We start from the raw sequence: 14,781 nt of genomic DNA on the forward strand, positions 1-14,781 counted from the left end.
CAAAATCTGTCCTAAATAGCAATGAATCTTCAGAGAATTCATCTTAAGATTTGGCCAAAAATGGTATGTTTAGCTTTAAGGTATTCTTGCTGTTTGGGGTAATAGCTGCTGGGGAAAGAGTAGCAGAAAAGGAAAGTATTTTAGCAAGAGCAAGGTAGTTTCTTTAGTTGGTTTTGGTTTTAGCTAAATGTGGAAAATTAGTAATGTTAAGGCTGCTGGGTCAGCTATTACATCTGTTCTGAAAAAACTGTCCCAACTGTCAGGAAAAGCTGTGATAGCCATCTTGAGATAGTTGTTATAAAACAGTTGTTGCTTTGGGCAAAAGCAGATGAGGTTAGCTAGGTGATTTCAGACTGCTGGAGAGGACATTCAGCATTTATTTTATGGATTTGGCTGAAAATGGTAAGATCTCTTTCAAGGGTATCTTGCTATTTTGAGTATAGTAGCTAGCTACTGGGATTTCAGCATTAAATGGCTAATGATATTACTTCCAGCCAAGTGTCAAGTGCTGAATACACTGCTGGGGTTTTGCTGGAAATGCTCCCTTTTCGGATGTTTGTGTTTTTGGTCCAAGGTTCCATTACAACACATTTTTAGTAAGTAATAGAAAGATTAGTTGAAAGTTAATGAAACTTTAGAGATTTAGTCAAGGTCTCATTGGGTTGTGACTTAATCTTGGTGAGCAAGAAGAGTATTTAATGCTCTACTCTAGTAGTTGGCAGAGAAATATATAGTTTGATTGTGGTAGACAGTAGCTGGGTATTAGAGATATCATGAATATTTTGTATATAGTAGGAGATTTAAGATAACCAATCAGATTAGACCATGTGTTTGAGTTGGATTTTAGCTGAAAGTAGTAATGTAGTTTATATAGAATAATATAATGAAGTTTCTAAATTTGTATAGTAACAGCTATGGATTGAATGAATAGTTATTTTCTCAGCAGTTAGATGGCTGAAGATATTGAGTATTTGTCACATGATGAATATTAAGCTTTAGGAAAAGAGCAATGGCGAATTTTATCATCTGAAGTGCTATGTGATAAGAGATACTTACCATATGTTACCCACTACACATGGATTCGTTAGAATTCAGGGAGTTGGAGAAGACACGCCGAGCAACATGTCTCTTTTATCAACTTTAAACTGCTGGAGTTTTACTGAACATACCTCTTGGCCCTTCAAACCACGACTCTCAAAGTTTCCCCAAAGAGACTTATGAGCTTGGATCATAAGCTGAAGATGAGATGACCTACCTCGGGTTTTGTTGTCATCTTGTGTAAATATTGGCTCTTGTTGAAGAAGCCGCTTGCCATGAGTGTAAGAGAGATAATATGGGTTGTGAGTTTTGATTCATTGTGTGAGCCCGATCTATATATTGATGTTGATGATATCATGGGTTATGATCCCAATTGATGAAAAGGAAATGTGGGCCATGAATCTACCTCTTGAAGTAAGGATATCATGGGCCATGTGAGCCCAATCCATGTAGTTGAATGAAATATGAGCTTATTTTGGATTTTAAATATATTTACTCAAAAAATCAATAATATGTTGATGTGGCATTGGTTGCCAATGAAGTAGTGCCACGTGGGGCGAAAAAAGAGTCCTAAACAACCTCTTAATCTCTAAACCCTAAATCGCTAACCCATAAACCCTAACCCCTAAATCGCTAATCCCTAAATCTCTAACCCTTTAATCGCTAACCCTTTAATTGCTAATATCGAAATCTCTAGCCCCTAAATCGCTAACCCCTAAATCTTTAACTCCTAAATTTATATACCCTAAATTGAGATGCCTCAATCTTTAACCCTTAAATTGCTAATCCCTAAATTCTAACCCCCAAAACTCTAACTTCTAAATCTTTAACCCATAAATCACTAACCCCTAAACTGTAACTCTAAAGCCCTAAACCCTAAAGTATCATGATTTTGAAGCCAAAGAAAGTCAAGGTGTAACCAAGTGATAGTTCCAACTTCCCAACCCAAAATGCTCATTGCCTCCCATGCCCCACATGTTTAAAAATAACTTTTCCCTTCATGCTACTATGGTGACTATAGCATTTTTTCAAAGTAGCTTTCATGATGCCATGCTGATTTTATCATTCCTTTTTGTACAAGGTTTTCATGCTACTCGGGGTGAATATAGCATGTCTTCATGAATAGCATTTTGATAGGTATCTGACACGCCACTTTCTTCTTTGTATATTCCAAGTAGAGCTTTCACAGCTTCTAAAAATTTTAACTTTTAACTACTCAAAATATTATTTTATCTATTTTAATAACCCACTTAATAATATACCTTATAGTAAAGGTTTTATATTAACATTCAATACATTAAAATAGTATAAACAATACCTTAAAATCATATATTTAACACAATAACCAACAACTAAAATATCAATACATTAACACACATTTTTTTAACATTCTACATTAAAATATTATTTTTTGTTTTGAGTTTTGAGCTACAGCAACCCACTATAACTCAAAGTTAAATTTTTTTTAAGTTTAGCTGCTTTGCTGTAGCCACAAGTTTAGAGAAAAAGTCAATTTAGCAACCTCACTAGGATGCCCTTAGTAAACTGTAAATAGCTTTTTTATTTGTATTTCATGATTAATTAAATAAACGAAAAAAAAAAAAAAAAAAAAACAAAGTGTATAAAATGTATCAAAGGCAATGAGGCAAGATACTAACAAACCATGCGCGCTAATGCACTTTATTAATAATATACACAAAAGATTACAAACGCAAGCTCTTTAAAAAAGGAGACAAATTAAGCAAATTGGATACACACAGCACATTACAAGCAAGGTCTGCTCACAAAGGAGCTAAGGACCAAACGAACATCTAATTAAAAATCACAGAAACGTCCATTAAATGATCATGACCCCCAAGCCATAGAAAGGCAACATCCATTATTCAACTGCACTTTCGGGCCGTAGACTTTCGGTCACATCATCACACGCCCTCCACACCTTTATTCTTCTTACTATTATACTTTCAAGCTATCATGACATATATGGTATTTAATCAATCAATCAAGCAAGGTCCAAACAAAAAACAGCACAAAAAGTAAGAAATAGTATTTAAACATATTATGGCAGCTATAGGTTGCGTCCTTTTCGTGCTCCTAGCTAGCTAGGCCTAGTTAGCGACGGAAGCTCCTGACCTCGCGCGGTGGTTCAACCACGTCCCCGTCTCGGAGCTTCACCAATGTGTAGGTTCCTGCACCAGTAATGGCCCCAAGTGTGGGGGCCACCAGGAATACCCACAAATCCTTGTAATTTCCTGCTGCAACTGCTGGCCCCAGAGTTCGTACGGGATTCATTGAACCCCCACTTGCTGGCCTGCCACGTTCAAACCTTTATCATTAATAATATGTAATTTTAAAATTTATTACTAATTCCTCCTTAATTTGGTACCGTGCACGTTTTCAATTTTGTGTTAAGCTGCTCAAATGAAAACAAAATCCACCACCTCCTTTCTCACAAATGTCATGTGTTTGCTCACCTACCAAAATGTCCTTTCCATCATAATCAGTGGGGACCCTTTCTTGCTTCCAATTGAAGCTAACAACCAACGGCAGAGAGGGAAAGAGGAAGTGGAATTATATCCAACAATAATTATCCATATAGGTTCGGTTAACCTTTACTCTTTTAACCACATGTTTTAGATAATTTTTTACGAAAAATTAATAGTAAAAGTTTTTGATAGTTTGGCAACTTTTTCAATTTATTGAAAAAAAAAATTCAAAATAATTTACTAATATATACATTAAGGATATACATTAGTAAAATTCATTATATATATACAACAATTTTCATAAAATATTTCTAACGATAAATTATAAAATAATATGCTTAAAATGAATCAATTCATTTAACAAGCAAAAAAATATTATGAAATTATTGTGTATTTAGCAACGTTTCCTCTTTTATGCAAATTGATTTGTTCAAATCAATTTTTTTTTTTTTTTTTTTACTCTTAATAAAAGGTCATGTTGACAGCAAAATTTAATAATGTAGACAGGATTATTTGCTAATGTAGATAAGACTCCTTTTAAGTTTCTTTAACCGGTTTCTAAGATGCATTCATTATCAAAAGCCTTTAACAAATAAGTAAACAATCTTACATTTAAAAAAATAAATTAAATGATTTGTTCAAATTTTATTTTTTTCATATTTCAACAAATAAGCTAGCAAAAAGAAAAAAAAAAAAAAATACAAGAGGCAAAACTAATGTCCCTAACTAGTACAAATTTAAACAGAATATTTATTTTTAATGAAGCTCGAATAGGTGTTCTAATCTAATAATTTACTCGTCATAAAAACTTTAAATTATTTCAAAATTGAGGTGATTTACTTTTCAAAATTAATTCAAACCAAACGGAACAAAAATGTTAGTCTGATATAAATATATCTATACTTTTGCCTATTTTTGGTCTGGTTAATGTATGCTCTTACAGCACACATTAATAATCATCTATTTTATGAAACTTGTTATAAGAAATTGAAAAAACTGTCAAAAAAGTTAATCACTCTTTTACTTTCCCATAAAAAAATTTCTTAAAATAGTTTACTAACATATGCCCTAAAACCCTTCTATTTTTGCTACCTTGAAGTACTATCCTTATTCTTCCTCTTTTTTTATAAGCTAATTCTTCAATTATTGAAAGAAATGAACATCTCCTTATAAAAATAATTTATAGACCTTCTGTTTGGACTTTTATATTGGGTCTTTGTCATTTCATTTTATTTATTTTTCAATATTTATTGAACTTAATTGATCAAACTTCTTTTCCACCAATTTTGACATAATAAAATTACTAATTTCCTATCCCAAAAAAAAAAAAAAGTAAAAAATACTAATTAAGCGGAATGGTAGAAAAATTGCGCTCTTGTTTTGTGTAGGAAGTTTATATCATAATAATAAATGAGTTTTACTCACGTATGTCCTTAAGATATACGTTAGTATACTATTTAGAAAAAAATTTATGGAAAAATGAAAAAATGACTAACTATTTATTTTTTATAATTTTTTCAATTTTTTATAAAAAATTTCTTAAAATAGACGGGAGCCATAATAAATAAATAGAAATCGGAGCATAATAAGATCAGAAAGCAGATCCCATAATAATGCATGAGTTACGTAAACAATCTCCCTTAGATGAGAAAAGCAAGGAAGTTACTCACCCAGCCATGAGAATGTTGAGCATAACGGTGGCTCCAACTGCTATACCTGCTAACTCTCCCACCTGTAGCAAACAAAAAAGAGAGACACAATGTAAGCACATCTTAATTCTTATCAAATGGAACTAGATTACTGAATGTGATACAGATACATTACATACCGCTCGAGTGTCAGTGGCGACGGCAGTGACAACAAACAAGAGATTGAAAGTGATAATGAACTCGAGCGCGAAAGCCTGGCCGGTGCTAACGGTAGGAACCGTAACTCCACCGGACATGTAGGGATGGAAAACACCCTTGAGAGCAAAGCAAGCACAAATGGAGGCTGAAACCTGTGCTGCAATGTAGGCTGGGACCTGGACCCAAGGGAAGTGACGCAGTACTGCAAACGCAATGGTGAGGGATGGGTTTAAGTGTGCCCCGGATATGTGTCCTGTCGACAGAATCACCACCATCACTGCCAGTCCTGCACAAGCCGCATTCCCGATCAGTGACTCCGCTCCATTGTACTTTTGGTTCACAATTGGTCCTGCTGTTGCTCCAAATATAAGGATGAAAGTCCCCACAAACTCTGCTCCAAGCTGCAAATCCACCGACATATATTAAAAAAATATAGGATTTTGCTTGTGTGTTTCTTAAGGGTATATATTAATTAATTATTTTTGAAAATAGTTTTCTGAGAATTGAAAAAATATTGACAGTTTTTTCAATTCTCAAGAAAAATATTTCTAAAAATGGATGGCTTAATGTATGTCAACTTTTTTAATTCTCGAGAAAAATATTTTCAAAAATAGATGGCTTAATCTGTGTCCTCGTAAACTCAGATCCAAAAATATATATATTTGAATTTTATTTTATGCAATTAATCGTGGTTCGAACTTGTGTCAAACCAGTTTTTGAATGGGGAATTATATCTACGTTTTGTCCTCTCCAAATTAGAACCGTCAAAGGTCTGATTTTCGGTTTTTTCAATTCTTAACCGGTTTTCATCCGTTTTGACTTTTGACTGGTTTTTATCAAATCAGTTCTAGGTCTGATTCCTAGTTCAACCAGTATCTCCGATCCGGTACCAATAAATTATCACAAGAGGTTAAATATTGCTTCAGCCTCTCAAATTATTGCTCTTGCACCACTTATGTGGTGAGAATTAATTTTTTTTTAAATAAAAAAATTTGTAAAAGCAACAAAGTTTCACAGACAATTATCAAATTTAAAGAACTCTAACCACGTAAGTTTTGTTACAAGTTCCATAGCTCAAGGTGTCATATTAATAGGTTTTTGTCAACGAATGCCTTGGACATTCAGCCAAAAAAAGAAGTGTGCTTGTCGGTACTAGTTTACAAAAGACAGCCAATTATATATGTGCATTGACTAGAAAGAAAAGACATCAAATTATACGGACATTACAACTTAGTCGTGTCACTCTAAGAATGCATTCCCTAAAGCATAATAATAGTAGTTCAATAATAGAGTATACAATACAATAGGTTTTACGTTAAAATCCTATATCTAATAATTAAAAAAGAAATATCAATGGAATTCTCCAATAAGATAAGGAATTGAAATTGTCTGTGTAATTGACTAGATAATTATAAAAATGAGTGTGGAATAAGTTGTAGTCTTAGAATTTTTTAATTAAAAGCTTAATTAGTTACACTAGATAATTGTGAAAATTGGTGTTAAATAAGTTATGATTCTAAATAATTTTCAATCAAGAGCTTTGTTTTCTTAGCTGACTTTTGCCTACTTGGATATCCTCTTTAAAATAGAGACCAAAAAAAAGAAAATTATCTTCTAAAAATATTATATAACAATAATACGCCGTACCAGCAATTATTAAGAAAGGAGTAGGTTAGAGTCTCACCGTGAGACGTATTCGCGAAAATTCTAATCTTTTCCAATTACTCTATCGAAGGTAATAACGGATTAAAATATGGTAAGGTAACTGAAAAAAATATATATTTTAATTAAAATATGTACAAAATGTCACCGTAAAATAGTCGGCAAAAAAAAAAAGTCTGAACACTTTTTTTTTTTATTCATTAGTGTCCAAAAAAGAATAGGAATTATGTAATGTACGGACCCTACTATACGCAACGATGTCTCAGTGAAAATCTCTAATCTAATTATCTAACACACTGTCTTATGCAACAGATGCGTAAGGTAACACGTCCATTTCAAAGTCAACATTAGTGTTTAGCGTTATCAATGTCTGGTTTGAATTTTTTATTTTTGCCTACGAATCTACTATTAGTAAAAGATAAATAATTGGATTAACAATTGGAGATTTATTATGTTTACGTATGTAAAAAAATGAATTATTTTTAATATCTTAATTGTGGGACCAGAATTTCAATAGGCTTGCTAATTAGAAACGCTCTAAAGGTTTCGCTGACTCTTTTGCATTAAATTTCAGGTAGACAATCCGGCCATGTAAAACTATTCTCTCAAATAGACCAGAGGATGCTTTGAAAGGTGTTACTAGAAATGTATTCTTAGAAGTTAAAACTAACTTTACAGGAAACTGATCGATTAGTATGAAAGTATATTATTACGAATCTAACTTGTGTGATGTATCCAATTTTTGGGCAAATTGAATTAATATGTATATGTGTTTATCACGTCTTTACGTGTCAAGATATGTCTAGTTTGTATAAAGTTGAATTTAGGGGTTCTAGTTATAGTCAAATAGTTATGATATTTTCAGTTGTGTCCTATAGACCGTACCCCACTTCCCCCTATCTTACTATCTAGGTATAATAAACCAATAAATAAATAAATATATTTATTTATTTATAAACATAGGAAAAATTTTAGGACAAAATTTAGTTATAAAATTAGTTGTAGCCTTAGACTACAAACTTAATATCTTTTTATTTGATGTGAATTTTGACAAATCCACCATTGGATTACATCTTCTTCTTATATCTCCTATGCTTGCAAAATTTCAAGAAAATTAAAAATCAATATCTATGCTATCAATAAATTTTTTAAATTGCAAGTTTTTTTTAATTTAAAATTATGCACAAAATATAAACTTATAGATCATATAGTAAATAATATCCTATTGACACAAAATTTAACATATATATTAAGAGCGTAAAGAACATGCAATTCAACGGTTAGATTTTCAAAATATGTTATAATATTTATTTTATTGAGTGAGTTTGTAGTCTTAAGTTACAACCAGTTTTGTAACTAAACTTTATCCAAAATTCTATTGATACTCTACCTATAAAATAGATTCTTATCCTATATATAAAATAAAAAAAGATTCTTATCAAATTATCATGATGCACCACTATTTGAATTTATTGTTTATTGATCATAAAAAGGGCGAAATTTGACATACACTAAAACCCTTTTAGGAATCATTGCCTCAATTTAAAAAAGAAAAATAAATTCAAGAATAATTGACGAATTTTTTTTTTTTTTTTAATAAAGAAAAGGTTCAACAGTATAAAGTAAAATTAACATTTAGTATCCAAGGTTTTTTAAATTTTTTTTTTTTTTTTTTACCTCTTGTTTTATTCTTTTTTGATAATTTGATGGTTGGAACAGAAAGATATAAATCATAAATGCCTTTATTAAAAATACTAAGAAGTGTCAATTGAGGAAGGGAAAAAAGCTTGCATACTTTTTCCTTTACTATCTTATATCTTATGAGAATCAAACAAACAAAACATTGGAAATATTAAAGATAGTTAGGTTGGTTCACCCTGTATTTATGAGTACTACTACTCATTACTATTTCATTTATTGACAAAACTTACCAATTTTGGAATCGAATTTGATATTTCCCAAAAATTAATCTAAAAGTCCACAGTAGGTTTATTGATTGAAGACCGAAGAAACTCAAATTGAGGGTTTGAAAAAAGAAAAAGGAGTTGTCTTGTGGGGGGGAAAGAATTTCGTCAAATTGTGAGACGCAAAAGACAGTAACTTTCGAAGAAGTCAATTCGACCTCAAGGATAAGACCCCACAGTTGAGACCAATTGGGTTTTTATGAGAAGTTATGACCATGTATGTAATCGCATTTATTCTAGTTGTGGTCGCATCGCATCAATATGAAAAAAGTCACGAGTTTTAGAGAAGCAACGTCAAACAAAAAAAAAAAAAAACCCGAAAGGAGTCGAATCAATATTCAACCAAAAAAGAAAAAAGAATCATTATTCCAAATACTTGGTTTTACTTTCAAAAATATTATTAAAATAATCGGTCTTTCTCTGCAGAGACAGAGAGAGAGAGAGAGAGAGGTACCTTCCGAGTGAGAGAGATATCAGGCGCGGGGAAGTCGGTGAAGCACGTGTGAGGGTGACCCCAAGTTGGAGCATTAACAGGCAAGCACTTGCATCGCGGCATTGACTTGCGATCATACGACATCGAGTCCACATGGAGAGATGAAAACAGTGGAGCTGGCGTCCCTGGTGTTGCCGGAGCCGACACCGGTGGAGTCCCTGCCTCTGATTCCGGCATTTCTTCTTCTTTTTTTTGTTTTTGTTTTTCTACTTACGAATTTAAAAACAATAAATAAAAACTTTTTTTTTTTTTTTTTTTTTTGGGGTTATAGGAGCTGGCTAAGAACGAGGTTGATAGAAGTTACATGATATGGTAATTTTTATAAAGGTGTCGCTACACGAGGGTTGTAATCTTGGCCAGGATAACTAACAGTAATGAATAAAGATTATTGATAATTGTTATGACAATATTACGAACTAGGCTTAAGCAGACTATTTTTGTTTTTTTTGTTTTTTTGGTTGGTGTTTTGGAGATGGAAGGAAATTAGATTACATGTTTTTCAGGATTTTTATAAATGTGTTTCTAAGGAATGGGAGAGATGAAGCGAGCCAGGTTGTACACTACAACTGAAAGAGAGGTAATTCAATTCTTCATATACATGCAAAAGATTAAAAAACTGGATGAGAATTTTCTGGAATTGAAAAGGGAAAGGCAAATTTACATGCCTCAGCTGAAAACAGACAAAGAACAAGAGAAATGCAATCGCGAGTTAGCTACTGCTGCTAGTAGAGGGAGAAAAAGAAGGCGGGGTTGGATAGTAATCGGTAAAACCTGAGTTGAAGAAGAAGAGGCAAGGGGATGAAAAATTGCAAAAACGGAAATATAGGTGCTTACTGGGGTCGGGAATGAATTGAAGGAAGTTAGAGGGGTGTCAGAGTTAGGGTAATTGCATGGTCGTATATATACAAAAGAGGGGGCCAATTTAATCTCACTGATTCTTTATATGGAAAAAGTCAATGCCCATCCCATCATCTATGACAGCTACTGCCTCTACTTCTACTTGCTTTATGCAACTAATAATGCTAGAGTAACTGCTTCTTTGACGATGGCCATCAGCACAGCACCACACACCATAGCCCATCAAAACTAATTGCCTAATTTTTTTTTTAAGAAGAAAAAAATAAAAAATAAAACACAAAAAGATAAACCGTATAAATACTTCTGAATATTTTTTTTTTGATAGACTTGGATAAAGGCACACTATTCGAGATTCAAGTTATGGTTGGCTATATTTTGTAATGGGTGCATGTTTTTTCTAATTTTTTTTAAGAATATAACATCCTAATAAATGTTGTATGATTAGAACAATTTTTGTATAAAGTGTTCAATTCCAAACTTTACTAGAAAAAGCACCATTTTTTTTTTAATCAAGAATCTCTCTACTTTTTCTAGTTTATAGAATGTTTGTAATTGTTGTATTTTTTATTAGCGTAACGCTGTAATTTGTATCGAGCGTGAACTAATTGACTAATTAGTGCATTCAAATTCAATTCATTTTGATTAAAACATGAGCTGGCCCCCCAATTGGTTTTGCGTTGCGTCCGCGGGTGGGTATGATTGATGACAAAGACAAACTCTCTCCCACTCGCAGATGCCCTTTGACGCTTTAATTTTTCCCTAAAACAATTCCCACCTCCCACCCAATCATGTATTATTAAAAACAAATTTATTAATAAGAAATAACAATAATGTCTCTTGTAGAATATCTTAATTTTTTTTCTTTCTCTAACATATCAATATCATTATTCATTTAAAAATTGTGTGCCACTGTGGCATTGTTTCATACTTTATCTTTGCTTTACTTTGTAAGAAATATAATTAATATGAGTTCTATAGAGCCTTAAAAGAATCCTAGTATATATACTTTAGCTTTACTTTGATTTACGACCTTAAGCAATTAAGCTTGTTCCCACCACCGTTCCTTTTAGTTTTTTTAATCCTTTCCGACATGTGAGAGAGCGCGCAAACCTAAGTCCCAGAATAATTTATAAAAGACAAGTCTAAGTATTTGCCAAAAACGAAAAGATGAGTAATGTTAGCTACACCGCAGACAATTCCTATGCGCCTCTTCTTCTTATTTTTATCCATCCAATCAAGTGAAAAACGTGTTAAAACAGGCTGCTTGATTGATTCAAGTTGTGACGATTCGCGTTTATAGGGCAATACCACCCTAGGTAGAGGGCAGCCAAAGCCATACTAAGCATTAAAAACACGTCAAAAGGAGGCCCCTATCACCTATATAACACCAGTCTACTATTTCTTCCCTAGCTCTAGGACAGATAAAGGAGGATCCCGATCACCATGCAATTGTGAGAGGAAAAAGTTGAAAATGTAAAATAATAAAAAAATTAAAAATTAAAAGTTTTGAATATCATGGGTTTAAGATTAAAAACAAAATTTTTAACTTTCAAATTTAACTTTAACCAAAAAAAGAAAAAAAAACTTTCAAGCTTAACTATCATAAATGTTATTGCATGGCGGCTATCGTACCAATAAAGGAATACCCCAGCCGCGCCACATAGTATTTAATTTTGTTATTTTTACTATTTTTAAAGTTTATGTTTTCATCACCTTAAATTGAAATTTCTTCTTGCCGTGGATCTCTCTCTCTCTCTCTCTCTCTCTCTCTCTCTCGTGTGAAACGAGTGTCTCCATCCCTTGACCTAGGTCTAAAGGTTTTGTTTTTTCTTTTCATTATTTTTGGTTTTTTGACGCTATGGCTGATGATGTTGCTGATGGATTGGGTAATATGAAGCTAACATATGATGAAGAGGAGGTTATTCCCATATCTGATGAAGGAAGATTGGAGGCTTTAGAGAGTTGTGGTTTGAGTCTTATTTGGAAGTTCTTAAAATATAAACCGTTTAACAAAAGAGCGGAAAAAAATACGCTGAGAAGGGCATGGGGATTGGAAAATAGTTTGCAAATCATTGAGGTAAGCCCGAGTCTTTTCCAGTTTAAGTTTCAATCAGAGTTTGATATGGCTTAGATTCTACAAGATGGCCCGTGGTCTTTTGATAATCGGTTGTTGTTGCTTTAGAGGTGGCAGAAGGGGATGACTGTGGGCAACATAAAACTAGAGCATGCTTCTCTCTGGATTCAAATTTGGGGTGCACCGTTTGATATGGTTTCCCCTTAGGCTTCGCATGGGAGGAGGGAATAGAATGGAATGGAAAGGAATGAAAAGAATCATTTTAGAATATTCTTCATTTCCCTTGTTTGAGAGTTTTAATGGAAGGAATGGAAGTCTATTATCTCATTTGAGAGTTTAAGTAGTAGGGAATGGAATGGGTAGGAGGGAACACTCATTCCTCTCTATTCCCTTAAAACCTCAAATTTTCATTCCTCCTGAAATTGGGAGGAATTGGAGGGAATGGAATTAGATTTAATGATTTTTTTTTATTAAAACTCCCAAAATACCCATGTATATTCAACTCTTTATTTAAAATAGGGGTCTAATAGTAATATTGTCATAAAATGATTCCGTTCCATTCCCTCCATGTTGCTCCCAAACAAGATTACTTACATTCCATTCATTTTCATTCCTTTCCATTCCTTTATTTTAAAACATCCAATCAAGGTTACTTAATTCCATTCCATTCCTTTCCCTTACTTAAATACATTCCATTCCCTTTCCTTATGAACTCCCAAGCGAAGCCTTAAGTAGCAAAGGAAGTTGGTAGTCGACTTGGCATTGTTGAGGAAGTAGAATGGAAGCAAAGGCAAGATGATCCTAATTTTTTTTATGCGAGTCAAAGTTGCATTACCGATTGGGAAGCCCTTACGGAGAGGAAGTTTTATTGCTGGGTCAGATGGTATTCGTACTTGGGTGTCTTTTAAATATGACCGTTTACCTTTGTTTTGCCATTACTGTGGTATGTTAGGTCATGACGTGAAGCACTGTGCATCACACGTTGCTATTATTCAGAATGGGGGCAAGGTTGATTATCAATATGGGGACTCTTTATGTGCTATGGGAGGGCGTTCACGATCTTTCTCACCAAGAAACACAAGTGATTGTGCTCGTGATGCAAGGGAGCAAGTGTTAGGGGAGTCTACAAGTAACAGTCCGATGGTGGAGGCATCATCAGTGGCGGGTTAGAGAACACAAACCCTAGCAAGCCAATTGAGATTGATTCCAAGATTTTAAGGGACATGCCTATTTTTCAGGTTGGTGATAACGTGGATAGGGAAAGAAAGGATTACGTACAGGATGAAAACTCTATTAGAATGACACTAGGTTCAGCCTTTTAGGATGATGATGTGGAGCAGCCATCTGGATTGGAATGAAATGAGGTGATAACGGGTAAGCCTGCTGATGAAGTGATCAAGTCTGATTGTAGCATATTGAATCAAGAAGAGGGCCAGGTTGTGGCTAACAATCTAAAGCCCAAATCCACTTGGACCGGGATTAACCGAATGGATTTTGGGCTCGGAGGGTTGTCTAAGGCTTTGATGTTACCAACCCGTGGGAAAAGAAGCAATGATTCAAATCTGGAAGAAGGTAGCGTGTGATTATTGAAACTCGGGAAGCTAAACGAGGAAGGGTAGGGGGTAGGGATGATCTTAACAATATTATATCGGTGGGGGTGGAAAGCCACCCTTGCCGGGAGCAACGAGGATCCTAAGTTGGAACTGCCAAAGGCTTGGGAACCCTTGGACAGGTCATAGCCTTAGCAAATTAGTGAGGGAACAAGCTCCCACTGTGTGTTTTCTTACGGAGACATGTTTAGACACAGAGGGTTTTAATAATCTGTATGGTAATTTACCTTTTCCGAATAAAATCATTGTTAAACATCCGGATTCTGGTGGAGGGTTAGCTTTTTTATGGAGGGATGATATAAAGTTAGAGGTAGTTAATTATATTGCAAATCATGTTTTAGCTAGGGTAACAGAAGAAGATGGCTTTGTGTGGTTCATGACAGGTTTTTATGGTTGGTCGGAGACATAACAAATATATAAGTCTTGGAAGCTGTTGGAACATTTGAAGACTTATGTGGAGGGTCCATGGTTATGTTTTAGAGATTTTAATGCTATTCTCCATTCCTCGGAAAAGCAAAGCACAAGGCAGCCCCATATTGCTCAGATTAATGCATCTAGGGAGAGATTGGAAAGTTATCAATTGGAAGATCTAGATTACAAAGGCTACCCATATACGTGGACTAACAAGAGATCCGGTGATGCAAATACCAAGTTGAGACTTGATAGAGCTGTTGCAACAAAGGGGTGGATAGATAATTTTTCGATCAACAACGTGGTGCATCTTCTTCCTCATTCTTCGGACCATATCC

General features: G+C 33.9%; 1 protein-coding gene across 1 annotated transcript; it reads right to left on the reverse strand.

The window, feature by feature from the left end:
- Nucleotides 1–2,689: 2,689 nt before the first annotated feature.
- On the reverse strand, nucleotides 2,690–10,385 carry LOC126713134 (probable aquaporin NIP5-1). Its single transcript, XM_050412792.1, has 4 exons — nucleotides 9,452–10,385; nucleotides 5,353–5,772; nucleotides 5,195–5,256; nucleotides 2,690–3,349 (listed from the first exon to the last, which is right to left on the reverse strand). Exons 1-4 carry the CDS (start codon nucleotides 9,665–9,667, stop codon nucleotides 3,151–3,153), a joined length of 897 nt encoding a protein of 298 aa, XP_050268749.1. The 5' UTR covers nucleotides 9,668–10,385; the 3' UTR covers nucleotides 2,690–3,150.
- Between the last annotated feature and the right edge of the window lie 4,396 nt (nucleotides 10,386–14,781).

Source organism: Quercus robur, chromosome 2 (genome assembly GCF_932294415.1).
Source record: "Quercus robur chromosome 2, dhQueRobu3.1, whole genome shotgun sequence".
In the NCBI taxonomy this organism is placed as follows: domain Eukaryota; kingdom Viridiplantae; phylum Streptophyta; class Magnoliopsida; order Fagales; family Fagaceae; genus Quercus; species Quercus robur.